The sequence below is a fragment of the Limanda limanda genome, chromosome 17, assembly GCF_963576545.1.
Source record: "Limanda limanda chromosome 17, fLimLim1.1, whole genome shotgun sequence".
NCBI classification, from domain to species: Eukaryota; Metazoa; Chordata; class Actinopteri; order Pleuronectiformes; family Pleuronectidae; genus Limanda; species Limanda limanda.
Genome location: NC_083652.1, coordinates 19,471,110 through 19,485,193, shown reverse-complemented (window position 1 = coordinate 19,485,193; position 14,084 = coordinate 19,471,110). Strand labels below are relative to the sequence as shown.

Genomic DNA, 14,084 nt, shown 5'->3' with positions numbered 1-14,084 from the left:
TGAGCTATCTTAAATCTTATCGTATTATTATCTGCACAGAGACCACATTTCAATATTTTGAGAAGAACTTGTTACAACCTTTTTCTTGCTTCCATTTATATATATGTATATGAAAAAGGAAATATGGATATGGATCCTAGAAAGGAGTCCAGCCAATGCCAGTCACCAAGTGTTAAACACAAACGGTCCAAATCTGCAGCAGGTATTTATGTTATATCCTCATTAATAGCAACCTACAATAAGCAAAATAAAAATATGCAAAAATATCTTTGATATGAAAATGTTCTTGTAGAGCAAATACCTGTTTTTAAATCTTTGCCACAACAAATACTTTGTCAGTGAGCTATCTTAAATCTTATCGTATTATTATCTACACAGAGACCACATTTCAATATTTTGAAAAGAATTTGTTACAACCTTTTTCTTGCTTCCATTTATATATATATGTATATGAAAAACAAGGAAATATGGATATGGATCCTAGAAAGGAGTCCAGCCAATGCCAGTCACCAAGTGTTAAACACAAACGGTCCAAATCTGCAGCAGGTATTTATGTTATATCCTCATTAATAGCAACCTACAATAAGCAAAATAAAAATATGCAAAAATATCTTTGATATGAAAATGTTCTTGTAGAGCAAATACCTGTTTTTAAATCTTTGCCACAACAAATACTTTGTCAGTGAGCTATCTTAAATCTTATCGTATTATTATCTACACAGAGACCACATTTCAATATTTTGAGAAGAACTTGTTACAACCTTTTTCTTGCTTCCCTTTATATATATGTATATGAAAAACAAGGAAATATGGATATGGATCATAGAAAGGAGTCCAGCCAATGCCAGTCACCAAGTGTTAAACACAAACGGTCCAAATCTGCAGCAGGTATTTATGTTATATCCTCATTAATAGCAACCTACAATAAGCAAAATAAAAATATGCAAAAATATCTTTGATATGAAAATGTTCTTGTAGAGCAAATACCTGTTTTTAAATCTTTGCCACAACAAATACTTTGTCAGTGAGCTATCTTAAATCTTATCGTATTATTATCTACACAGAGACCACATTTCAATATTTTGAGAAGAACTTGTGACAACCTTTTTCTGCTTCCATTTATATATATGTATATGAAAAACAAGGAAATATGGATATGGATCCTAGAAAGGAGTCCAGCCAATGCCAGTCACCAAGTGTTAAACACAAACGGTCCAAATCTGCAGCAGGTATTTATGTTATATCCTCATTAATAGCAACCTACAATAAGCAAAATAAAAATATGCAAAAATATCTTTGATATGAAAATGTTCTTGTAGAGCAAATACCTGTTTTTAAATCTTTGCCACAACAAATACTTTGTCAGTGAGCTATCTTAAATCTTATCGTATTATTATCTACACAGAGACCACATTTCAATATTTTGAGAAGAACTTGTGACAACCTTTTTCTTGCTTCCATTTATATATATGTATATGAAAAACAAGGAAATATGGATATGGATCCTAGAAAGGAGTCCAGCCAATGCCAGTCACCAAGTGGTAAACACAAACGGTCCAACTCTGCAGCAGGTATTTATGTTATATCCTCATTAATAGCAACCTACAATATGCTAAATAAAAATATGCAAAAATATCTTTGATATGAAAATGACCTTGTAGAGCAAATACCTGTTTTTAAATCTTTGCCACAACAAATACTTTGTCAGTGAGCTATCTTAAATCTTATCGTATTATTATCTACACAGAGACCACATTTCAATATTTTGAGAAGAACTTGTGACAACCTTTTTCTTGCTTCCATTTATATATATGTATATGAAAAACAAGGAAATATGGATATGGATCCTAGAAAGGAGTCCAGCCAATGCCAGTCACCAAGTGGTAAACACAAACGGTCCAACTCTGCAGCAGGTATTTATGTTATATCCTCATTAATAGCAACCTACAATAAGCAAAATAAAAATATGCAAAAATATCTTTGATATGAAAATCTACTTGTAGAGCAAATACTTGTTTTTAAATCTTTGCCACAACAAATACTTTGTCAGTGAGTTATCTTAAATCTTATCGTATTGTTATCTACACAGAGACCACATTTCAATACTTTGAGAAGAACTTGTAACAACCTTTTTTTTTGCTTCCCTTTATATATATGTATATGAAAAACAAGGAAATATGGATGTGGATCCTAGAAAGGAGTCGAGCCAATGCCAGTCACCAAGTGTTAAACACAAACGGTCCAAATCTGCAGCAGGTATTTATTTTATATCCTCATTAATAGCAACCTACAATATGCTAAATAAAAATATGCAAAAATATCTTCGATATGAAAATGACCTTGTAGAGCAAATACCTGTTTTTAAATCTTTGCCACAACAAATACTTTGTCAGTGAGCTATCTTAATCTTATCGTATTATTATCTACACAGAGACCACATTTCAATATTTTGAGAAGAACTTGTGACAACCTTTTTCTGCTTCCATTTATATATATGTATATGAAAAACAAGTAAACATGGATATGGATCCTAGAAAGGAGTCCAGCCAATGCCAGTCACCAAGTGTTAAACGTAAACGGTCCAACTCTGCAGCAGGTATTTATGTTATATCCTAATTAATAACAACCTAAAATATGCAAAAATATCTTTGATATGAAAATGTTCTTGTAGAGCAAATACCTGTTTTTAAATCTTTGCCACAACAAATACTTTCTCAGTGAGCTATCTTAAATCTTACTGTATTGTTATCTACACAGAGACCACATTTCAATACTTTGAGAAGAACTTGTAACAACCTTTTTCTTGCTTCCCTTTATATATGTATATGAAAAACAAGGAAATATGGATATGGATCCTAGAAAGGAGTCCAGCCAATGCCAGTCACCAAGTGTTAAACACAAACGGTCCAACTCTGCAACAGGTATTTTTGTTATATCCTCATTAATAGCAACCTACAATAAGCAAAATAAAAATATGCAAAAATATCTTTGATATGAAAATGTTCTTGTAGAGCAAATACCTGTTTAAGTCTTTGCCACAACAAATACTTTGTCAGTGAGTTATCTTAAATCTTATCGTATTGTTGTCTACACAGAGACCACATTTCAATACATTGAGAAGAACTTGTAACAACCTTTTTCTTGCTTCCCTTTATATATATGTATATGAAAAACAAGGAAATATGGATATGGTTCCTTCTTGCTGCTTAATACCTAAACATTTTTTTTTTCATTACTGTTAAAAAGTTATGACTTTTTTATTTAATTCTAAAATAATATGTTTTTTTCCTCATTGACCCAAAACTTTATTATTGTAATTTTGTGATACGATTCATGAAATCTATTAAATGTAAGTCAAGTAAAGTTAAATCAAGACTGAGGAAAAAACTACCAGCTGATCTAGTGGGTACCCCAAGAAACAATATAACACATTTTTAAGAATGATAAGAATATCTTTTCCAAAAGGAGCAGAATTTAAAAAATAAAAATGATGTAAGATTGAGAATCTGCCTAATAAATCTTAAATGGCACTTTTGTAGTGCTTCTACACGTTTATTTGGGTATCTGGCATGTCTACCGTCCCAAAAGCAACTCCCACGATTTGTTGTGGTTCCTCTATGTCAGAAACGATACGCTAGATTGCGTCGAATGGGATTACGACAGAAAAAAACGTCATGTTCCAACCATGCCCATGTAGGGAGTCTCGCTACATGGCCTTGGACCACCCCCCACCATCATCTCACCGGCTCCGGGGAGAGACGGCCCGGCTAGCGTTAACTCGAGAGCTAACGCGCTCCACTGTCATTCCCCGGCGAGACGGTGGAGCCCGAGTGCTTTGCCGATTGTCGAGGCGGAGACCCCCGGGACACCTCTAAACATTGACTCAACAATGTGGAAGGATGATGCTGCTGCGCCAGCTTCAGCTCCCACTGCTCCCACTGCGGGTGCGTGCTGGGGAGCTGGGGTGCTGGGGCTCTCGCAGCCAGGCTTTGGCCCACCTGACTCTGGTTGCAAGATTGTATTTTAGTCTCCAGTAGCCATATTTCTACAGAGCTAAAGGATAGTTAAAAATCTGGGCGCTTGTATCTCATGGAGGAGGGGTGAGGGGGAGAGGGGGGGGGCTGAAAGGGGGGCGGGCACTCAAACCAGGTCAATCTGAGGAGGGCTGTTTTAAATGATCCTTGTGGTATTTTGACCAAAATATGTTACAGACACTTCATTAAGACCCCAAGGAACCATATCAACTGCAGTAAAATGGGCATACCATGGGTCCTTTAAAATGAGACAATTTCTTCAATAACAACAACTTTGTCTTAAATAAAGACCTGAGAAACATTCTTACTTTAGGTTTATTATTTTATTAAAACATTACAAAAATTCAGCTTCTTTGAAAAGTCAGAACCATCTATCGTCTCTCATTCAGGACGAAACCACTTTCTCAATTGCAGTGGTGGAGGAAGTACTGAAGTTTACAGGAAAGTACACAGGAAAATATATACTTAAGTAAAAGTAAAAGTACTACATCAACAATCCTACTTAAGTAAAAGTAAAAATTACTTGCTTTTAAATTTACTTTAAGTATTAAAAGTAAAAGTACTCACGCAATGGGTTGTCTCCCAATGTCTAGGCTGTTCCATTTTGATAAAGAATGCAGATATAGCTACTGGTAATACTCATGCCTCTACAGATGTCACTACTAGTAATAATTATAAGCAGTTGAATGTTTTTTCAGCAAAACAGGCAAGGTTGAGAGTGACGTAGTGCACCTGGGTTACTTGCGCAAGAAGTGTGTGAATACGAGAAGTGAACGACCACCTAGAGGTGATGAAAGTGTTGCTCCGATGGACAGTCAATAAATAAAGTGCCGGCGTTAAAACTAAAGAAACGTCTCCTCCTCCTTCTTCACGGAGTGGTCCGGACGGCTGCTTACCGGCCACTGTGTGTGACTGTGTGTGTGTGTGCGTATGTGTGTGTGTGTCACCAAGATGCGTATTTGTGTGTGTGTGTGTCACCCAGACGCGGAGCTGACGAGTGGGCACCCTCCGTCAGCCCAGCGCTAAACAGAGTAGCTGATGGTTAGATAGTGATCAACTACGAACTTTAACAGGAAGAGTGGAAATGTTTGTTGGCGTGTGTGTGGCTGCGTGTGTGACTGTGTGTGCGTGTGTGGAGCGCTGGCGGAGCCGCTCCGTCACAGCAACATTTTGGCGAAACTGTGTTCATAAAATGTAACGAGTAACGACACATATTGTAGAAATGTAGCGGAGTAAAAGTATAGATAATAGCTGCAAAATGTAACGGAGTAAAAGTAAAAAGTATGCACTATTATTTTTACTTAAGTAATGTACAGATACGTAAAAATTTACTTAAGTACAGTAACAAAGTAAAAATACTTCGTTACATTCCACCACTGCTCAATTGTCAATCATTGACAGACTAACAAGCAATTTTCGACAGAGTAAGGGCTTTTTCAAAAATAGTCAAAAAACAAATACTCCAGTTATTCTAACCGTATAACATAACAATTACTATTTCTATTTTGCTCTGCATGTATAATGTTGACTTGACCTCGCCCTCCTGTTTGAAATGTGGCAGTCTGGCAGCACTCATTTTCAATGAATAGAAATAGATGCAATTATTTGATGTAATTTTAAAATTATGCATTTGGTCAAATGGTCTTACCCCTAAAATAAAGGAAAGAAATGAGTTTGTGGTTAAAATGTTCTCAATATTCGTTGGATATCTTTTTAAATTAAGGTTATCATTCATGAAATAAGATTACTTTTCTAAAGAAAAACATGCTAAACAAGATTACTGTTGTATTTTTAAATTCCCTTTTTTTGCACTGTCAAAGTCTGATTAGGCGCTTTGTTTTCTCATTGTCCAAATTTTGGAAACCATGGTTCATGGGTCCTGCTTAATAGTTTTTTACTTTGTATTTCGCAGAGGAATCCATAACGTGTATAGTGAAAAAGATAATGAATGACGTCAAGATGAAACTTCAAAATGAAGAGAAGACAAAGCTCAATGATTTTCTGAAGTAAGTAATTTCTATCTCTGACAACAGGAATAAAATGGACACCAAAAGTAGCAATTCAACAGCCAAAATCAGCATTCCAGCATACTGACATTGTGGGCCATGTTCAACAAGGAAGGGGCGGTTTAGGCCTAGGCCAGAGTAGGGCTTTTGGGAACAAGGTACCACCATAAGAATGCCAAAAGTTGGTAGGCCTGGAGGTCCAGCAGGAGGAGGCAACAAGATGTGCTCAGGCTGTCACTCAGGCAAAACAGGGGCAGTGGGAAATGGAAACAGGCAGAAGCTTCCTGCTTTCAATCCAAAACCTCCAGCAGGTGCTGAATGATGATCCATCCTGCTCACTATGCTCAACACGAGCTACTCTCAAACACATACTCACAAGCTATAGAGCTGGTAGTCTGGTCCAACACCATCCGCGTTGTCTACTTAATAGAGTTGACAGTACCCTGGAAGGATGCTGTTGACAAAGCGAATGAGATGCCAGATTCCATATATGCCAGAAATGGCATGCAGAACGCTGCAGCCACAATCTCTGGACAAGCAGAAACGATCTTAACTGGGCCCCAAGATGTTAGGAACATACACCCAGGTCTGATCAACCTGTGGTGGGCTGCCTTAGAAGAAGGGCTCTTGTGATTTTAAGGCCAAAACAACTGTTGATGCTAGGCACACTACTGACGATCTGTCCCTGACAACTGTTGGTGGCCACTATCATATGCTAACAACTTTTGGCAGTTGGTTTCTTAACTATTGAGCACTAAGTACTAGAGATGAGCCGGATACTCGGCTGAAACGAGTATCCGGTACGGATAAAGCACTTTTGCCGAGTACGATTATTATACGAGTAATCGGAGTCATTATCTGTGCTCGGACTGAATGAAAATCCTCACACAGCGTCACAGCGGTCCTCCCGTCACACACGGCTCTGCTCACTCACTCACAGAACAGCTCTGTCTCTCAGTCACTCAGGTTCACTGCGCATCGGGACTGTTCCATAGGCTCAGTCAAGGAAGCAGAAATGATTCGTTCATTTCCCGACTGGGTCTTCGGGTACAAGTCTTTTGAAAATTTTTCACGAGACCTGCATTGGCTCAGTAGAGGAGAGCTGGAGATGCGAGGGACGTTCACGATCTCCCGGAGAAATGAACACTCCGTGTTTCCAGCACAGAAAGACGCGAACCACATCCGTCCACAAGTCACAATGACTGGCCCCGTTATTTTCACTTTACATTCACACCTACTTTACAGTAAAGTAAACCTCTATTAAATACAGTACAACATGACAGTTTGTATGGTTTGAAATTGTCATTTATTATCAAACTGGCATTTAATTATCACGGCAAACAATTACACTGCACTAAACTTTAAGTGTTAATGTAAAGTGAAAATAACAAAACCAGTCTGTATGACTTGCGAACGAATACAATTCACGTCTTTCCACACCAAAAACACAGAGTGCTCATCTCTCCGGGAGACAGCGAACGTCCCTCGCATCTCACTCACACACGCACACACACACACACACACACGCACACACACACACACACACACACACACACCTGGTGTGGAAATAAATTTAAAAAAAATAAAAATAAAAAAATCATAAAAAAATTTCAAAGTTAAAAAGAAAGTTATGTTGAACCAGCCCACTTCCGGGTTAAATCACACCCACTTCCGGGTTAGGCCCCGCCCACTCCGAGTACGGATACGGATAATTCATATGGTTAACAGATACAGATACAGATAATGCTGTACTCGCTCATCCCTACTAAGTACTACTTTTTTGAACTTTGTGCTTGGTGCTGCAATAATTTTTGTGATGGTAGAAAACTGGATTCCCTGTGGAACTCTCTCCCTTTCCATCATCTGATCCCCCCCTGAAACTTGTAATAGTAATCTGAAAACACGTCCTCATTAGCCGTTCAATGTGCCTAAATGGTTGTGCATTATTATTGTTGTTATTGGTGTAGGTAGTGATTATTATAATGACAATATTTTTGTTCTTGTTTTTAATTTCACTGTTGTTTTTGTGTTGTAAAGCACTTTGGATCAATAATTTTTGTGTTTCAAGTGCCATTTGTACAAAGTCAAAGTCATTTCTAATAAAGCAAATGAACCAATAATTAAACTCATATACAACAGGAATAAAATCTCTGATTTGGAGACAAGAAAAAGGATGCTGGTCGGTGTCTTTGGAAGAACCGGGGCTGGAAAGAGCTCTTTGATAAATGCCATCGTTGGAGAGAAGAATCTTCTGCCCTCTGGAAGCGTCTGTGCATGCACCTCAGTCATGTTCAAAGTGGAGGCAAACAACGACAGCAAAAAGTATGAGGCAGAAATTGAGTTCATTAAAGAAGAGGTGAGTATGTTAATCTTTACTTTTTACAAGTTGAAAATGTACAGTGTAGCTGCAAATATAAAGTTGCCAGCCATTATATAACATTTTATTCAACTAACGTGATGATTAATTCCTTTATAAGGACTGGAAAGAGGAGTTGTGGAATTACAAGAATCTTCTGGATGATGATGATGATGCTCGTGAAAAGATGACAGCACTGTACGGAGAAGATTGCAAATCAAAATCTGTCATAGAACTCATGGACAAGAAATATTTCAAAGGAATTCCTGAATTCCTCACTCCGACCAAGAAAACGTTGAAATGTGAATCTGTAAGTAACATGAAAAAAGTCTTTATATTGATTTATATGTAGTTCATTTATATTTTGCACAGTAAGTCAGAAGTTTGGATTTTGTGTTGGTCTTTTAACAGTTAAGTTATTAAGTCAGGTCATTACGTTTTAACTAATGCAAAGTGTGTTGTTAGTTCTACTCAAAAGCATGTATGCAACTAAAACCATTAAAGCAGGACCTAATTTATGTATCTACACTTGTTTACCCGTGTAAGGTTTTTTAAGTTTAAAATATTGATATATATATATAGATAAATAATTAAATACCCAAGTGTTCATAATCAGTTAAAATGTTGCTTTTGTTTCATCTTCAGGTTTAATTATCAAATTTGAACACTTTTTCTTTATAACTTTCCATGATAGTGTTTCAGTTTTCATACTTTGAAAATGTGTACAAATATAATTATTTGCATTGTTTTACTCAATACATTTTTTTTTTAGGCTAAAGAGCTAAGTGAAAAAATTGTCAAATACATAAGTGCCTCAAACGAGGAAGACGATGGAGTGAGACAGTACTGGCCCTTAGTGGAATGCGTGACTGTCAGGTTGCCTAACAAGGACCTTCTCCAGCATGTCACACTTGTGGACCTTCCAGGAAATGGAGACCGTAACAAGAGCAGAGACAACATGTGGAAAAAGGTCACTTATTCACATTTACGACTGTTTATTGTATTTAATATTGCATGTATGTATTATCTGGGAACTGTCAAATTTATAACATTGATAATTAACTTGATATTATGCCTCGTCAGATGGTTGGAAGTTGTTCTACTGTGTGGATTTCGGCTGACATTACTCGAGCAGTAGCAGAGAAAGACGCTTGGGAGATCCTGCAAAATGCCAATAGCCTGATGGGAAATGGTGGCGAGTGTCAGCGCATTCACTTCATCTGCACCAAGTCTGATAATGTTGATGATTCCGATGATCAGTAAGTCATCTACGATTCCAAAAGTATGAGTTTCTGTTGACCTTGTGCTGCTGTTGAGCAGACCCTGGTGTCAGCATTGAGAATAACTGTAAACGATAAAGCAATAGAGTAGTTCAGAATTTACCTTGCAGATAAAATCCAGAGTTTATATCCAGATGGTCACAAAGCTCTTAACAGAAGTTCCCTAATTCCAAAGACTGTTTAATTAACTCAAACTTTTCTTGTAGGTCAGTTCGTGATCTTGTGCTCAAAAGAAACCGAGACGCCAAGCGCATAGTGAATGCAGAATTCCAAAAAGAATACCCACAATCCAGCGTGAGTTTCTGCAGATCAACAGAAAATCTGATCAACAAAGATTTTCCTGAATTCAAGCCTGCCTCATCATCAAACCCTTATTCTTTTCAGAAACAATTCTCATTCGAAGTGTTCACTGTGAGCTGCAAGGAGTTTCATAAAAGCAGACATCTACAGCCAGATGACACCGGTGGGTAAAGTGTTTCTTCATGTCATGACATGTGTATGTCAAGTTTAAATTATGATCCAAAACTGTGGGTTTTTTTTAATAGAAATTCCCAAACTTCGGGATGTTCTGCAAAATCTGAATAACAATCACTCAGAGGCATTCAACTATGTGTCTGGAGCTCGTGGGATTCTCTCTCTGATTCAAGGGACAAGATACAGGGGCGTGGTAAGATCGTGGAATGAAACCTCTGTCATTGTGTTAAATCCTCCTCATTGGCATTTATATTCCCAGAAAATAACATTAGCATCAAATAGGTATATGATCAAATGCTTTTTAAACATGGAGAAGTGAAATAACTTTGTTTAATGCCTAATCAATATAGAAAGAGTCTCGAAGTCCTTCCTATCCCACCTGGTTGTTGTTTTCTTCAAAAATGAAAAAATCAAGACCAGTGTAAATTTCATCAATTCAAATGAATTTGTTTTTTATTTTAGGCTGACAGTAAAATGAAGGCTTGCAGAGACCTTAAAGAAAAGATGCGGGATAAACTCAAAGTACTCAAGAAAACAATCGCCAAGACTTACAGGACTTTTGAACGATGCCTCACTGAGGGGGTTGAAGAATCACAAGAATCATGTGAAAGACGGATGCACTCCATGTTACATCCTGTATGTATTTATACTTTAATTCTACATCTTATTTTACACTTCATATCTATTTGAGTAATATTTATGATAAAATATTTTTTCTCCTCCCAGCGAGGAGAAAATGGTAGTGCCTTCCACAAGAGATTGAAGTTTGCTGTTAACAACGATGGCGTCTTCAACGCAAAGAATGGAAGGAAAACGAACATCAACACGACTTTAAGTTCAGAACTGACTGGCAGCATTGATGACGAATTCAGGATGACCTTCCCGTGAGAAATTACTTAATGACGACATTAATTTTTCCAAAGATTAATTGTCTAAAGGATGTATTATATAATGTAAGCATTTCAACTTCTTCAGAAATGAAGATAAAAGTGGACCATTCAAGGGCGCCATTGATTCGTTTTCACTGGACACAGAGAGAATGATTAACACCTACAAAGATGTTCGTCTGCAACTGCGTTTTCTCAAGACAGAGGTGTGTGTGTGGGTGTGTGTGTGAACATGGGGATTCAAAGCTGCTCTGGCATCACTTGTTGGCTGAAGACCTCAATGTGACACAACAGATTCTCTCTCTCTCTCTCTCTCTCTCTCTCTCTCTCTCTCTCTCTCTCTCTCTCTCTCTCTCTCTCTCTCTCTCTCTCTCTCTCTCTCTCTCTCAGGAGGACAAACTGAAGACAAAACTCAAAAAAATCATCCGGGAGGATAAGAAAACAGTCTACAGCAGTCTGACATCGACAATCGAGGAAAACATGCAGAAATGCTATACAGGTGATAAATAAGATCATAGCATGTACAACCTGTGGTTAAAATAATGCACATTTGCATCATGATTGTACAGAAATGGGTTTGACAACAGTGTTGTATTGTAGACGCAGCTAAGATTACAGGAGTCGGCTCCCTGGAAAACATGAGGTGCAAAATCAAGAAACATTTACATGATCAAAAGGACACCATGTTTCAGATGGCGAAAGACAACATGCTGAAGCAACTAAATGAGTTGAGGGTATGTCAGATTTCATATCTTTATCTACAATTCGAGGAAATAATATTCAAGTGGTGTGTTTATCGTTTTGAAAGATGCTTTTGCTCCAGTCACTGTCTGAATCTAAATACACATCTAAACTGTTAATGCATGTATGATTCAGAAAATCTTGAACACATAATTTGGCTGTGTGAGTGAAAAGTAACCGATGGTTTTGATTTAGGGGAAAATCTTGATAAAGCTGAAGGAAACCCTGATGGAATCAATCCAGCTGTCACTCGGGACGGATGACTGCTCATTCCCAGGTAGAAAACATATCATGATAGAATTATTCATTGTAGCGTTATTGATAATGTGCATATTTTACACAATAAGCTTTTGTTTGTTTGCTTTTCAGATGTTTCAGGAGAGCTTGCCAGGGTGGGGAAATTCTACAATCAACTGAAAGCCGACCTAAATCCAAACTGAGCTTTCAAACAGATGTTCCTAACTGTCAATGAAAAATAATGACAACACATAACAAGAATAACACAACAAATATACTCATTACACAACTATAATACACATTTTCATCAAGATATAATCCTTGTTCTCTTTGAGTGTACTTTGACTTAGTTTTTTGTTCATTTCATGCAGCGATGTTAATGATTGTTTTGGCACTGGGCGTTTTCATCATGAACTGATCAAAGTCCACAGGAAGGTGGCTGACATGCAGAAGTCCACAGTCTCGTTCAAACCAGGAACATTGTGGTGAAAATGCTACAGATCTTTGCCACTGGGCCTGAATGTCTTTAAATGATAATACGTTTTTATGTTTATGATTATTATGATTTTATATAGTTTCTTTTGTATTGCTTGATTGGCACATGAGTGCTCCTGATTTTAAATGGTAAATGGTAAATGGATTTGTATTTATATAGCGCTTTTCTAGTCTGATGAAGACCACTCAAAGCGCTTTACAGTACAGTTTCACATTCACCCATTCACACACACATTCATACAGAGCATCTACTTGCAGCACTTTGTTATTCTATGGGGGGCTTTTTGAGGGTTCAGCATCTTGCCCAAGGACACTTCGGCATGCAGATGGTTCAGACTGGGGATCGAACCGCCGACCTTCAGGTTGGAGGACGACCACTCTACCCCTCAGCCACAGCCGCCGTTTTAAGGACATTTTAAGGATGTTTAACGTGAATCTTTGATCTTGAATACCAGTTTTAATTATAGGCTGGATTAGACTTAAACTCTTAGCTTTTCGAGTAATGATCTCAGATGACTTTGTTTTATTTAACTTTTTTGATCTTACTAAATATATTGGATAAATGATTGTTGGTTTGTTCTGGGAGGCAGAAAAGGATGTGTTAAAAATGTCACCTGCACTTATGTCAGCTCTAGCTTTGTTCTTGTGTTACTGGTTGGACATCAAAAATCTGTTATTAACATTGTCATTATAAATCAATTAAAACGTTATTGAATTCAAATGTTTTCTGTTTGCAGGCCAAACCATCTCAGTACAGGAAAGTTGGAGGTATAGAGGCTGTGCAGGTTATCAAACGCAAGAATGCTTCATGCAAGAAAACTGAACATGCAGACACATGGATGGTCTATAAATGGGGATAAAAATGTTTTTATTACTTAAAATAAATAAATGATCAAAATTTCTCTGTGATTCATGAAGCATGTCACTAAAGGTTTTTGCGTTGGTGTTGCTCCAGTGTGGAATATGGGTTAAAAACAAATGAGAACATTTTGATTCATGCAGAAAGCACAACAACATAAGTGGCATCTAATGAGTCAATTGTGCAAGCAAACTATGAGAGGCCCTTTGAGAGATAATTAATACTTAGGCTCACACAGACCATCATACTCTCTCACACACACTCTCTTACATGTACCATCATACTCTCTCACACACACAACTTTACTCTCTTACATGTACCATCATACTCTCTCACACACACAACTTTACTCTCTTACACGTACCATCATACTCTCTCACACACACTCTCTTACACGTACCATCATACTCACTCACACACACACACTACTAGTGTTGTCTGCCTCGGGACAACCAGTGTGTCCCCAGGTATAACCCTGCTACATTGTAATGTGTGTATCTGTATATTTACATTATCATAATATTATATTTATTATAATATAGTATTAATATATATAATGTGTGAGAGAGTATGATGGTGGGTGGTGGTTGCTTTATTGTTGCCGGAAACTATTTTTCTCGACAAGCTTAGGGAAAACATCAACATTCAGTTCTAAGAAAAAACAATAGAAATCAAAGGGCTCTGCTTAGTGGAGAAATGGAATGGAAAAATGATC

At 37.4% G+C, this 14,084-nt stretch overlaps 1 protein-coding gene across 1 annotated transcript; it reads left to right on the top strand.

Moving 5' to 3' along the window:
* Window positions 1–2,841: 2,841 nt before the first annotated feature.
* Window positions 2,842–12,305, top strand: LOC133023445 (nuclear GTPase SLIP-GC-like). Its single transcript, XM_061090474.1, has 16 exons — window positions 2,842–2,921; window positions 5,947–6,040; window positions 8,180–8,396; window positions 8,518–8,706; window positions 9,169–9,366; window positions 9,480–9,655; window positions 9,883–9,970; window positions 10,061–10,139; window positions 10,222–10,343; window positions 10,613–10,786; window positions 10,877–11,034; window positions 11,126–11,243; window positions 11,428–11,536; window positions 11,638–11,771; window positions 11,974–12,055; window positions 12,148–12,305. The coding sequence occupies exons 1-16, from the start codon at window positions 2,843–2,845 to the stop codon at window positions 12,216–12,218; spliced, it is 2,088 nt and encodes a 695-aa protein (XP_060946457.1). The 5' UTR covers window position 2,842; the 3' UTR covers window positions 12,219–12,305.
* The last annotated feature ends 1,779 nt before the right edge of the window (window positions 12,306–14,084 follow it).

Excerpts from the sequence above, each read along its gene's own strand:
- LOC133023445 (XM_061090474.1), top strand. The coding sequence starts at position 2,843 with ATGGATATGGATCCTAGAAAGGAGTCCAGCCAATGCCAGTCACCAAGT. Across the intron at positions 2,922-5,946 it reads ACGGTCCAACTCTGCAACAG|AGGAATCCATAACGTGTATA; the intron begins GTATTTTTGTTA and ends TGTATTTCGCAG. Across the intron at positions 11,244-11,427 it reads TGCGTTTTCTCAAGACAGAG|GAGGACAAACTGAAGACAAA; the intron begins GTGTGTGTGTGG and ends TCTCTCTCTCAG.